This window comes from Oryctolagus cuniculus, chromosome 11 (genome assembly GCF_051225735.1).
Source record: "Oryctolagus cuniculus isolate XC-2025 breed Fujian yellow rabbit chromosome 11, ASM5122573v1, whole genome shotgun sequence".
Classification (NCBI taxonomy): Eukaryota; Metazoa; Chordata; class Mammalia; order Lagomorpha; family Leporidae; genus Oryctolagus; species Oryctolagus cuniculus.
Window position 1 is genome coordinate 23,690,748 of NC_142877.1, and position 12,588 is coordinate 23,703,335.

Genomic DNA, 12,588 nt, shown 5'->3' on the forward strand with positions numbered 1-12,588 from the left:
CACTGGAATTATCAAACGTAGAACATTAAAAAAGTTATGTATCAAAAGAAAATTAATAAGCAAGAAATGAGAAACTATCAAAAACAAGCATCAGGAGTTGCATTTGGCATGCAGTTAAGAAACTCATCCCAAATCAGACTGTCTGGATTCAAGTCACAGCTTTAATCCCAATTACCAGCTTCCTCCTAATGCATAGCCTGAGAAGTAGCAGATGCAGGGGTGGGGAACAACTGACCGACAGGTGATATAAGCCCTGTGAAATCATTTGGTCTGGCCCTGCCAAGACAACTGCAGGCATGACTCAAAATTCAATAAATTTATGGCATGCTTTAAAAAACAGATTTATTTTATTTGGAAGGCAGAGTTCCAGAGAGAGAAGCATCTTCCATCTGCTGGTTCACTCCCCAAATAGCACAACAGCCAAGGATGGGCCAGGCTGAAGCCAGGAGCCAGGAGCCAGGAGCCTCCTCCAGGTCTCCCACATGGGTACAGGGTCCAAGCACTTGGGCTATCTTCCATTGCTTTCCCAGGCCATAGCAGAGAACTGGATTGGAAGAGGAGCAGCTGGAACGTGAACCAGTGCCCACATGGGATGCCAGTGCTGCAGGTAGCGGCTTAACCCCCCATGGCACAGCACCAGCCCCCAGGCTAATTTTTACATTGATAATTGTGTTATAAAATATCCAAATGGTCCTTGACAGAAAAAAGGTTCCCACCCTGTAGAAGCATAGCCTGAGAAGCAGCAGGTGATGGCTCAAGTTATTGGGTCTCTGCCACTCACATATGACACCTGGATTGGGTTTCCCTTTCCTGGCTTATCCCTTCCAGCTGGCCCAATCACAGCTGTCATGGGTGTTTAGGGAATGAAGCAACAGATGTGGGGTAGGTGTATGTGTACGTGTGTACATGTGTGTGTGTATGTGCTTCTTAAATCAATAAATTAATTTTTTTTTTTTTTTGACAGGCAGAGTGGACAGTGAGAGAGAGAGACAGAGAGAAAGGTCTTCCTTTGCCGTTGGTTCACCCTCCAATGGCCGCCGCGGCCGGCGCACCGCGCTGATCCGATGGCAGGAGCCAGGAGCCAGGAGCCAGGTGCTTTTCCTGGTCTCCCATGGGGTGCAGGGCCCAAGCACCTGGGCCATCCTCCACTGCACTCCCTGGCCACAGCAGAGAGCTGGCCTGGAAGAGGGGCAACCGGGACAGAATCCGGCGCCCCGACCGGGATTAGAACCCGGTGTGCCGGCGCCGCTAGGCGGAGGATTAGCCTAGTGAGCCGCGGCGCCGGCCAATAAATTAATTAATTTTTAAAAGGCAATCATCAGGGCCAGTGCTGTGGCATAGGGGCTAAAGCCACTGCCTGCAATGCCGGCATCCCATATGAGCACTAGTTCGATACCCAGCTGCTCCACTTCTGATCCAGCTCTCTGCTATGGCCTGGGAAAGCAGTAGAAGATGGCCTGAGTCCTTAGGCCCCTGCACCTGCATGAGAAGACCCGGAGGAAGCTCCTGGCTCCTGGATCGGCACAGCTCCGAGCGTTGTGGCCAATTGAGGAGAAAACCAGCAGATATACCTGCCTCTGCCTCTCTAACTCTGCATTTCAAGTAAATAAATAATCTTTAAAAAGAAAAAGTTCATTTCTTGAGAAATAAACAGTAAAGCTGAAAAATACATATGCCCTTAAAGTTCCACTCTGAAACATGAAGACTGACAAGTTTTACTTCTGTTAATTACTAAATATTTTGCATTAGTAACAGTTTCAACTACTAGGGAAAAATAATTTAGGAAGCTAAAAATACAGAGGCTTACAGCAGTTTGATAGTTTAACTTGTATTTACCTTCTGGACTTCTAATTCATTAACAGAAAAATATAATTATTACACAGTTCCTGTGAACAATACCCAACTAAAGTGTCATCGGAAGTGGTATAACCATTTTCAAAATTTCTCTCTACCTTCCCTAACTCTAAAGAATTCATCTGGAGGACAAACCAAGGCTATCTTGAAGTTTCTGTTATTTAAAACTGTCATGAGTGTGGGGAGCAAACCGGACTAGACTGAGTTACTGGAATTAAGACTTATTCTATGCATCTGCTCTCCCACAATATGGCGCTGGGAGAGAAGTAAACAGCTTCTACCCAGCTGCCTCCAGTTCAACCAATAAACAGTAGGACTTGCTCCTGATTGGAGGAGAGCAGCGTACTCGGCGTGTGGGCAGCCAAGTTGGGATTGGCGGAGGAGGACTATAAAGGAGGAGAGAGACGGCATGCACCAGGAACATCTATGGGGAACATTTAAGGGAACCCGTGCAGCCCCCCAGAGAGCCGGCCGGCGGTGTGCCGCTCCCCTGCGGAAGTGGGGAATGTGGCCAGGGGGAACTGCCCTTCCACGGAGGTGGAAGGGATAGTAGCCAACCCGGGAAGAACCAGCAGCAAACCCGGGGAGGGCCGAGCAGACGAAAGAACAGCGCAGGGTCCTGTGTTGCTCCTCCACGAAGAGGGGGAGCGACAATGAGAGGCAGGCAAATGGCATAGTGGTGAAGAAACCACTTTAGGAAGACTGTGTCCAAAGTCGGGAATGCCAGCCCTACACCCATCTCTAGCTTCCTGCTAAGGCAGACCCTGGGAGGCAGCAGGCGACAGTTCAAGCAGTTGTATCCCAGCCATCCACATGGAAGATCTACACTAAGTTCCCGGCTTCAGCCTGGCCCAGTCCTGGATGTTAGGAAGTTAATGAGCAGATGGGAAATATGTCTCTACCTTTCAAATAAAATAAAATAAAATAATCTGAAAAAGATTAACAATTTTTTAAAGTACTAAAAATGTTATATTTTAAAGAGGAAGTAGGGGCCAACATTGTGGCACAGTAGGTTAAGCCATCTGCAATGCCTGCATCCCATATCTGAGAGACAGTTCAAGACCAGGCTGCTCCATTTCTGATTGGTTGCCTGCTAATGTACCTGGGAAAGCAGCAGATCACTGCCTAAGTACTTGGACTCCTGCCATGCATGTGGGAGACCTAAATAAAATTTCAGGCTCCTGGCTTTGGCCTGGCCCAGCCCAGGCCACTGTACCCATTTGGGGTGAGAATCAGGGGCTGGAAGACCTCTTTCTTATTATCTCTCCTTTATGTCACTCTTTCAAATACATAAAACAAATCTTAAATAAACAGGAAATACAAAGTCTTCCATCAAAATAGAAATAGCCATCAAAATAGAAATAGCAGTAACAGGGGCCAGTGGAATTGATTTTGTCACTGTAACAAAAAAAGTTCTCTAATTATAGCTTACAAAAATGGAAGAGGAATGGCAAATGAATTTCAATTTGCATTAGTTGTCTAGCAGTACTAAGAAGGATTTAGTCATATTTAATCTCAACTAGACATGCTACAAAAAATAAATTATGACTGCCATTGGCACTGGAGGTAGTGTGGCAAACACATCACATTAACTGGCATACAGAAAAAAATCTTCATAAATCAATTCTTTACTCATAGGACCAACTGTGATTCAACTTTCATTTGGCTAGTTTTTCAAACTACTGAAAATTAAATGCTTTTAAACCATTGAAACAATGCACTAAAAATGCTCAAAAAATCAGTCTGTTTTCAAATAAAGAAATAAAATTATTTGCTTAATCTGAAAAGGTACAGCATTTTTTTTTAAGATTTATTTATTTGAAAGGCAGAGATACAGAGAAAGAGAGAGAGGGAGAGATCTTCCATCTGCTTGTTCACTCCCCAAATGCCTGTAATAGCCAAGGTTAAACCAGACTGAACCCAGGAGCAAGGAGCTCTATCCAGGTGTCCCAGGTGGGTGCAGGGACCCAAGGCCATCCTCCACTGCATTCCCAGGCCATTAGCAGAAAGCTGGATAGGAAGTGGAGCAGCCAGGACTGGAACCAACGTCCATATGGGATGCCAGAGTTGCAGGCGGAGGCTTAAACTTCTACACCACAGCCCTGGCCCCCAAACAGCAATAATTATATACAGCACATTACTGTGGTTATTTTATAATAAACATTAAATATTTTAAGCAAAAAGTATCACTTACTTTCTGAACATGTAGTTTCACCATTAGTAACAATCTCAGAATCTAATTGCAGCCCATCCAGACAAACTGATAAGTCTCCGATTGTCTCTGTTGGCTCTTTGTCACCTACAAGCTGCAAAGTCACAACCACCTCCTCAACTGAAAGAACAAAATTACAGGGGAAATAATGGATCATTGTCTTCCTTTCTGCCACCTTAACTTGTTAAAATCTAACACCAGGAAAAATTGTACATGAGTATATGAATATATAAATTGTTACATGACACTTCACAGAATGTTTGAGACCTTCTGACACCAAAACACTGTACTTTTTTTAAAAAAAGAACAGTATTTACTAATGTTTAAAACTAATGTGAAATGTTAAATATCTCTATCATTTCACTTATTTTTTTAAAGATTCCTTATAAGGCTGTAGTACACAATGAGCTAGCATGACAACAAACATTACCTGCAATACAGCAATATGCACCTGAATCATACTGAGTGAAAACATAACTTAAGAATACTATAAAGCCCTAAATGAGAAAAAAAAATGCTCAAAAGTATGCTTTAGATAGTAAAATAGGAAAAATATCCCTGCTTTAAAATCATAATACATTAAAATAAGCAAGCTACAAATATTTAGAAATCTTGACGATGTATATAAGTATACATGTAAATAAAGCCGCAATCATCCAAAATGAGGAAATGTTAAAAATAAGTATTTGAAAGGAACATAATGCCAAAATACTAATCATACTTGTATTTGTCTTTATGAAGTGGGACTGCATTTGTTCCTTCATCTCTGCTCTAAACGTTTTAGTTTCCATAATTGGCTATATATCACTTTAATACTATCAATTTACAAAGTGAATAAATGTTTACTAAAAATATTGGATTCAAAATGAATGACCAAAGTTACTTAGAATGCTTTAAATAGTTCAAAATTCTTATCTTGTTGATCCTATAACCAAATAAACTTAAAAGTCAGATAGAGAACATGAGTCATATAAAATGTTTGGCATATAAATTTCTTCCAGAAAAACAAGTAGCTAAGTACGATTTCTGTTACTCTTACATACATACGTTTCATATTGTTTGACTTTAAGGTTTCATAAATATCTAATGCAGCAGTTCCCAATAAAACATCAGATTTCAATGTCTGGTGACTCCACACACGAAAATGTAATTTACTCACAGGGGTAACAATACTAAAAGTGAAAAAAAAAATGGGAAAATATTATTTGCCTTATAAATTACAATGGTTTCTAAATAAAGTACAATTAAGCTTTAATGTCTAAAGCCTTCTTAATGTACCACTTCATGGTTTAGTGTATACTAATATATGCCTATGTTCTATAACCTCATGAAAATCTGATGGTTACACACTTGCATGGTCATTTTCACATCTGGTTGAACTACAGGCGCTACTGCATGCACATACTGTCAACAAAAGTAAAACTGCTTTTCAAGCAACAAACTGTTAGAAAACTAGCTTTCTTTTAGAGTGAATTTACAAATCAATCCTTATTTTATAGCTGGTAGGTACTTAACTTGAGCTTATTTCATTTAACTTTCATAATAAACCTATCAGATTACAATCATCTCTCATCTTCAGATGTAAAAACTGATAGAGCAGTTAAGCAAATTACCTAAGGTCTCAGAGTCAATAAATGGCAGAACAGGAATCTGAACAAAAGTTTATTATTAAAATTTATACTAAATGTTCCTCAGTCACTTAACGATGATTTGAGATTACAGATACCAAGCTTCACACTAATACAAGGTGTCCATAACAACTATCAAATATAGACTAACTCATACCTTGTTAAATGCCAATAAATAATACTCTATGGGGCTGACATTTAGCAATTAGGATGGCTGTTGGGATGCCCAGACATCCCATTCGATACTGGAGTGCCAGGATTCAAGTCCTGGCTCCACAGATTCTAATCAATGTGCACTGTGGGAGGCAGCAGATGATGGCTCTAGTAGTTGGGTCTTTATCACCCCCATGAGAGACCTGGATTGAATTCTGAGCCTCCAGGCATTTGGGAATGTGAACCAATGAATAGGAGCTCTGTCTATTGGTCTCCTCTGTCTCTCAAATAAATGTGTAAATAATATTTATTTAAAAAGAATGCTCTTTCTAATGGCATTTTCCCAATCTGGGAAATTTGAACTTGCGTAAAATATACTGACTGTTTTAAAGTCAAAGAAAAATTAGAAAAAATAGGAACACCGCAAATGTATAATCTACCATAATCCTATGGTTTAAATGCTATAAACAATTTCCAGAAATGTTTGCATTTTCTCTATACCTTATTCTCGTCAGGTGATCAAATTTTGGAAGCCAAAGAAATGCTCTACTCTTTAGAGGTGTACCTATGTCTATTATGTCCATCATATTTCTACAACCACTGAACAGTGATAAGTAGTTTGAACAAACATTGTAGCCCCATCTCTTTCAGCAGTACAGTGCATTTAAATTTCCCTTCTTTTCAAAATTCTCAGACACTGTGGATTTTTTTTTTAAGATTTAATTTATTTATTTGAAAGGCAGAGTTACAGAGAAAGAGGTCTTCCATCCACTAGAGCTGGACTAGGCTGAAGCCAGGAGCCAGGAGCTAGTTCTACTTGGTCTCCCATGTGGATGCAGGGGCTGAAGCACTTGGGAGGTCCTTTGCTACTTTCCCAATAGCATTAGCGGGGAGCTGGATCTGAATCGGAGCAGCCAGGACTCGATTGGCTGCAGCTTAACCTGCTACACCACAATGGATGTTTCTCTTAAAATAACACATGGATTCCACATCAGGTGTTTGGCTTGGCAGTTGAAATATCACTTGGGATGCCTACGTTCCATATACATGTGCCTACATTCAAGCCCCAGCAATAAATAAATAAAAAGAATAAAAGGAGCCAGCAATATGGCATAGCAAGTAAAGCAGCCGCCTGCAGCGCAGGCATCCCATATGGGTGCTGGTTCAAATACTGGCTGCTCTACTTCTGATCCAGCTCTCTGCTATGACCTGGGAAAGCAGTCGAAGATGGCCCAAGTCCTTGGGCTCCTGCATCTGTGTGGGAGACCCAGAAGAAGCTCCTGGCTTTGGATTGACGCAGCTCCGGCTGTTGCGACCAATTGGGAAGTCAATCAGCGGGTGGAAGAACTCTCTCTCTCTCTCTGTCTCTGTCTCTCCTTCTCTGTGTAACTCTTTCAAATTAATAAATAAATATTTTTAAAAAGTAAAGAAAATATTTCTGTTAACCAAATGGGAATTCATAACACACAAGACATAAAAGGCAAATAAATTTAACACTTTACGTTTCTTAATATTTGCTTCTTGTTTATTTGCATCTTTTTGAAAGGCAGAGCAACAGAAAAAGAATAAGAGAGAAAAAGAGAGAAAGAGAAGTCTTCCACCTGCTGGATCTGGGATAGGTTGTAAGACAGAAGCCAGGAACTCCAACCAGGTCTCCTAACATGGGTGGCAGAAGTCTAAAGCACTTTAGCCACCTTCTGCTGCCTCCCAGGAAGCTGGATTAGAAAAAGAGGTGCTAGGACATGAACCAGAACTCTGATTAGGGATGTATGCAGATATCCCAAGTGGCAGCTTAACCAGCTAGGCCACAATGCCTTACCTACTTCATGTTTTTAAATATGACAGTAGGTACATAAAGTATACAAAGTTTTATCTAAATTACTTCACTTCAGTTCTAGAGAGCAGTCTAAAAAGCCTGCTACACAGCAATGAGGCTGTATTAAAATAATAGGCCAGGGGCTGATGCTGTGGCGTAGTGGGTAAAGCCACAGCCTGCAGTGCCAGCATCCCATATGGGCGCCGGTTCGAGTCCCAGCTGCTCCACTTCCCATCCAGCTCTCTGTAATGGCCTGGGAAAGCAGTAGGAGATGGCCCAAGTCCTTGGGCCCCTGCACCCACGTGGGAGACACCCAGAGGAAGCTCCTGGCTCCTGGCTTCAGATCAGCGCAGCTCAGGCTGTGGAGGCCATCCACGGAGTGCACCAGCAGATGGAAGATCTTTCTCCCTACCCCTGACTCTCTGTAACTCTGCTTTTCAAATAAATAAATAAAATCTTTAAAAAAAATTATAGGCCAATCTGTTGCAAGTTAAAAATTCAGGAAAAGAACTTCAGATCTTAGTTCCCCAAATATCTGGGCTCAATGGCAGTACTACCATATAGGACTACACAGAGAATTTCTGTTATCTTAACTTTTAAACCACTAAGAAGTTCACAGAATTAACAGCTTAAGTCTTAAAGTGGCTATCTAGTGAGCATAGATAAACATTCACAGCTAGTGAAAACTAGATGAACATTAAGTATATTATTCAGCTGAACGTCTCTGTTCTTTATAGAAGTGTGATAAATTTCACTTTTTTTTTTTTTTTTTTTTTTTTTGACAGGCAGAGTGGACAGTGAGAGAGAGAGACAGAGAGAAAGGTCTTCCTTTGCCGTTGGTTCACCCTCCAATGGCCGCCGCTGCAGCCGGCGCACCGCGCTGATCCGATGGCAGGAGCCAGGATCCAGGTGCTTTTTCCTGGTCTCCCATGGGGTGCAGGGCCCAAGCACCTGGGCCATCCTCCACTGCACTCCCTGGCCATAGCAGAGAGCTGGCCTGGAAGAGGGGCAACCGGGACAGAATCCGGCGCCCCGACCGGGACTAGAACCCGGTGTGCCGGCGCCGCAAGGTGGAGGATTAGCCTATTGAGCCACGGCGCCGGCTTCACTTGTTTTTTAAATTTTTTAATCATGTATTATTTAATTTATACTCAATCTACCAGCGGAAAGTAGAAACATTTATTGTAAAACAAATACATATAGGAACATCAAAATAATTCAGCAAATGGGCCTTAAGGTGATCTTCAGTAAAATTTTAAATTTTCATTTGCTCACAATCTTCATAAAGCACATCAAGATACCCTGAGAACTTCAAGAATTCATTTAAAGATATAGCATATAATTTTTTTTATTTACTAGGATTAAAAACAAAACATATAAGCACATATTGTATTCAGAGAAGAGCCTATAGTTTTTTTTGTTGTTGTTGTGTTTCCCCTATGTTTTATTTTTTTTTAAATAAGATTTATTTATTTGTTTGAAGGTAGAGTTAGAGTAAGAGGCAGAGGCAGAGAGAGAGGTCTTCAATCTGCTGGTTCACTCATATTTAAGGTGGTTGCAACAGCCTGAAATGTACCAATCCATAACCAGGAGCTTTTTCCGGTCTCCCACATGGGTACAGGGGCCCAGGGACTTGGGCCATCTTGTACTGCTATCCCAGGCCATAGCAGAGAGCTGGATCACAAGTGGAGACCCAGGATACAAACCAGTGCCCATATGGGATGCCAGCACTGCAGGCAACAGCTTTATCCATTATGCCACAGCGCTGGCCTGGAGCCTATAGTTTCAAATGTATAATCTTCATCATTTGTAAATAAAACTTCTTTTAAAGTCATTAGTATTTTTCTGCATTAGCAGGAAGCTGAAGTCAGAAGCAGACTCCAGTTTTGAACCCAGGCATTCCAACATCGGATGCAGGGATCTCAACTAACAGAACAACTGTCTGCACTCTTTTCTTCTATTTTAATAAAAAAATTAATGCAGCAGGCTCAACTGCAGCTTGTGACGACTGGCATCCCATGTCAGAGTGTCAGTTGGAGTCTAGGCTGTTCCTCTTCTGATCAGCTTTCTGTTAATTTGCCTGGGAAAGCAGCAAGAGATAGCCCAAGTATTTGGGCCCCTGCCATACACGTAGGAGACCCAAATGCAGTTCCTGGTTCCTGGTTTCAGCGTGGCCCAGTCCTGGCCACTGGGATCATTTGGAGAGTGAACTAGCAGACAGAAGATCTTGCACTCTGTTACTCTGCCTTTCAAATAAATAAATAAACCTTAAAAAAAAAAATGCTACAAATCTTTCTAGGTCCATGAAAATGGGCTCTCCCAGCTACTGTCCAGTGGCAGCAGTCGATACCATAATCAACTGAAGAAGAAGGTAAAAAAAAACTGGAAGAACAGAGAAATAAATAGGAGATAAGAGGATGGAGTCATAGGAAAAGGGAAAAAAGAAAGAACATGAGAAGGAAAGGAGAAAGAAAATATATGACAAACTTTTAAAAGCTGTATTTCTGCTGACTAAATAAAATGCTATACTGTAAAAAATACTTTCAAACTTACACTGTAAGGGGTTGCTTCCATTTGGGACTGTTTGTATTATTGCATTTTTCTGTCTTCTTTGACTGCCCATCAACTGTGACTTCTACATAAGGACTTGGTCCAAACCAATTCTTTTTATTTTCCTTAAGTTTGGCTGAGATGACTATGTAAAACAAAAAGGAAAACATTTCAATATTTGAGATGCTAATTCAGTCTTCAAATCAAATTTATTAATTTTATAAAGATTAAGTAGATTTAATTTCATAAGGATTACCACTAATCAGAAAAGCAATTTAGTTCTCAAATATTTACTAATCTCATTCATTTATTACCTTTATATTCACCCACCCTAATAAATAAACACAGAACTTCCCCAAACCATATACAAAAATTCTCATTAGTTCATTCCCACTGTCAATATCAATAGTCCCAGAACTCGGGTCCATTAAAAAGTACATGGACAAGGCCAGCACTGTAGTGTAGCGGGTAAAGCTGCTGGCTCCTGGCTTCAGATCGGCCCAGCTCTGGCTGTTGTGGCCATTTGGGTAATGAACCAGAGGATGGAAGATCTCTCTCTCTCTCTCTCTCCGTAACTTTCTTTAAAAAAAAAAAAAAAAGATTTATTTATTTATTTGCAAGTTGGAGTTACTGAGTGAGTGGAGAGACAGAGGCAGACAGAGAAAGAGGGAAAGAGGTCTTCCATCCGCTGGTTCACTCCTCAACTGGCCCCAATGCCCAGAGCTGCACCAGTCTTTAGGCAGGAGCCAGAAGCTTCTTTTGGGTCTCCCGCATGGGTGCAGGAGCCCAAGGGCTTGGGCCATCTTCTACTGCTTTCCCAGGCCACAGCAGAGAGCTGGATTGGAAGTGGAGCAGCCGGGACTTGAATCAGTGCCCATATAGGATGCTGGCACTGCAGGCTGTGGCTTTACCCACTATGCCACAGTGCCAGCCCGTCTGTCTTTCTAAAATATAAATTAAATTTAAAAAAAAAAAAACAAAGAGAGGGGCCGGCACTGTTGCGCAGCAGGTTAAAGCCCTGGCCTGAAACACTAGCATCTCATATGGGCAGCAGTTCTAGTCCCGGCTGCTCCTCTTCCGATCCAACTCTCTGCTATGGCCTGGGAAAGCAGTCGAAGATGGCCCAAGTCCATGGGCCCCTGCACCCACGTGGGAGACCTGGACAAAGCTCCTGACTCCTGGTTTCCGATTGGCACAGCTCCGGCTGTTGCAGCCAATTGGGGAGTGAACCATCGGATGGAAGACCTCTCTCTCTCTCTCTCTCTCTCTCTCTCTCTCCTCTCTCTGTGTGACTTTCAAATAAATAAACAAATCTTAAAAAAAAAAAAAAATCAGACAAAGTCAGGGGTGTTCACACTGTGGCCTAGCAGGTTAAAGCCTTGTCCCGCAGTGCTGGCATCCCACACGGGCGCCGGTTTGAGTGCCAGCTGCTCCACTTCTGATCCAGCTCCCTGATAATGTGCTTGGGAAAGCACCAACAAATGGCCCAAGTCTTTGGGCCCTGCACCCACACTGGAGACCTGGAAGAAACTCCTGGCTCCAGTTCTTAGATTGGCTCAACTCCAGTTGTTACAGCCATTTGGGTAGTAAACCAGCAGATATGTTTCTGGCTAAGAAAAGGTGAAATAGCCCAAAGAATTATGCATAAGCCATTATGTTTCTGGGCCTCTTATGGCCCTTTGAAATTAATTAAACTTAGAAGAAAGTACAATGCAGTACTGAAAGAAATGATCAGCCCCCAGTGGCTTTTTTGGATTCAAACGTTTTGTTAATATATTTTATTTTAAATTAACACATAAATAAAAATACTTATGGGGTATTTATGTATATATGTATACAATGGGTGATAATTAGTTCAGGGTAACAGGTATATCATCTTTTTTTCCCCCAAAGATTTATTTATTTATTTGAAAGTCAAGAGTTAGAGAGAGAAGGAGAGGCGGGGGGGGGGGGGGGTCTTCCACCTGCTGGTTCACTCCCCAACTGGCCACAATGGTCAGAGCTGCGCCGATCCAAAGGCAGGAGCCAGGAGTTTCTTCTGGGTCTCTCACACAGGTGCAGGAGCCAAGGACTTGGGCCATCTTCGACTGCTTTCTCGGGCCACAGCAGAGAGCTGGACTGGAAGTGGAATAGCCAGGACTTGAACTGGCACCTATATGTAATGCCGGCACCCCAGGCGGCTTTACCCGCTATGCCACAGAGCTGGCCCCAGTAACAGGTACATCTATTCATCTATTACCTCAAACACTTATAATTTCTTTGTAATATTTGAAATATACAATTAATTGTTCTAACTATAGTGAGATTTTTTTTTTTTTTTTTTAAGATTTATCTATTTAGGAGCCGACACTGTGGCATACCTAGTGGGTGAAGCC

The 12,588-nt window shown here is 41.9% G+C and overlaps 1 protein-coding gene across 4 annotated transcripts in view; it reads right to left on the minus strand.

Annotated features, from left to right (window-relative positions):
- ITCH (itchy E3 ubiquitin protein ligase) overlaps nucleotides 1–12,588 on the minus strand; it is a 125,853-nt gene that overhangs the window by 77,936 nt on the left and 35,329 nt on the right. For 3 of the 4 annotated variants that reach the window (XM_008256089.5, XM_089308096.1, XM_089308097.1), the window contains exons 4-6: nucleotides 10,217–10,358; nucleotides 5,114–5,238; nucleotides 4,049–4,186 (exon numbers count right to left, since the gene is read on the minus strand). In XM_008256089.5, coding sequence (XP_008254311.3) covers nucleotides 4,049–4,186; nucleotides 5,114–5,238; nucleotides 10,217–10,358 — 405 coding nt within the window. The remainder of the gene's footprint in view (nucleotides 1–4,048; nucleotides 4,187–5,113; nucleotides 5,239–10,216; nucleotides 10,359–12,588) is intronic. The other variant, XM_051846160.3, reaches the window with a different exon arrangement.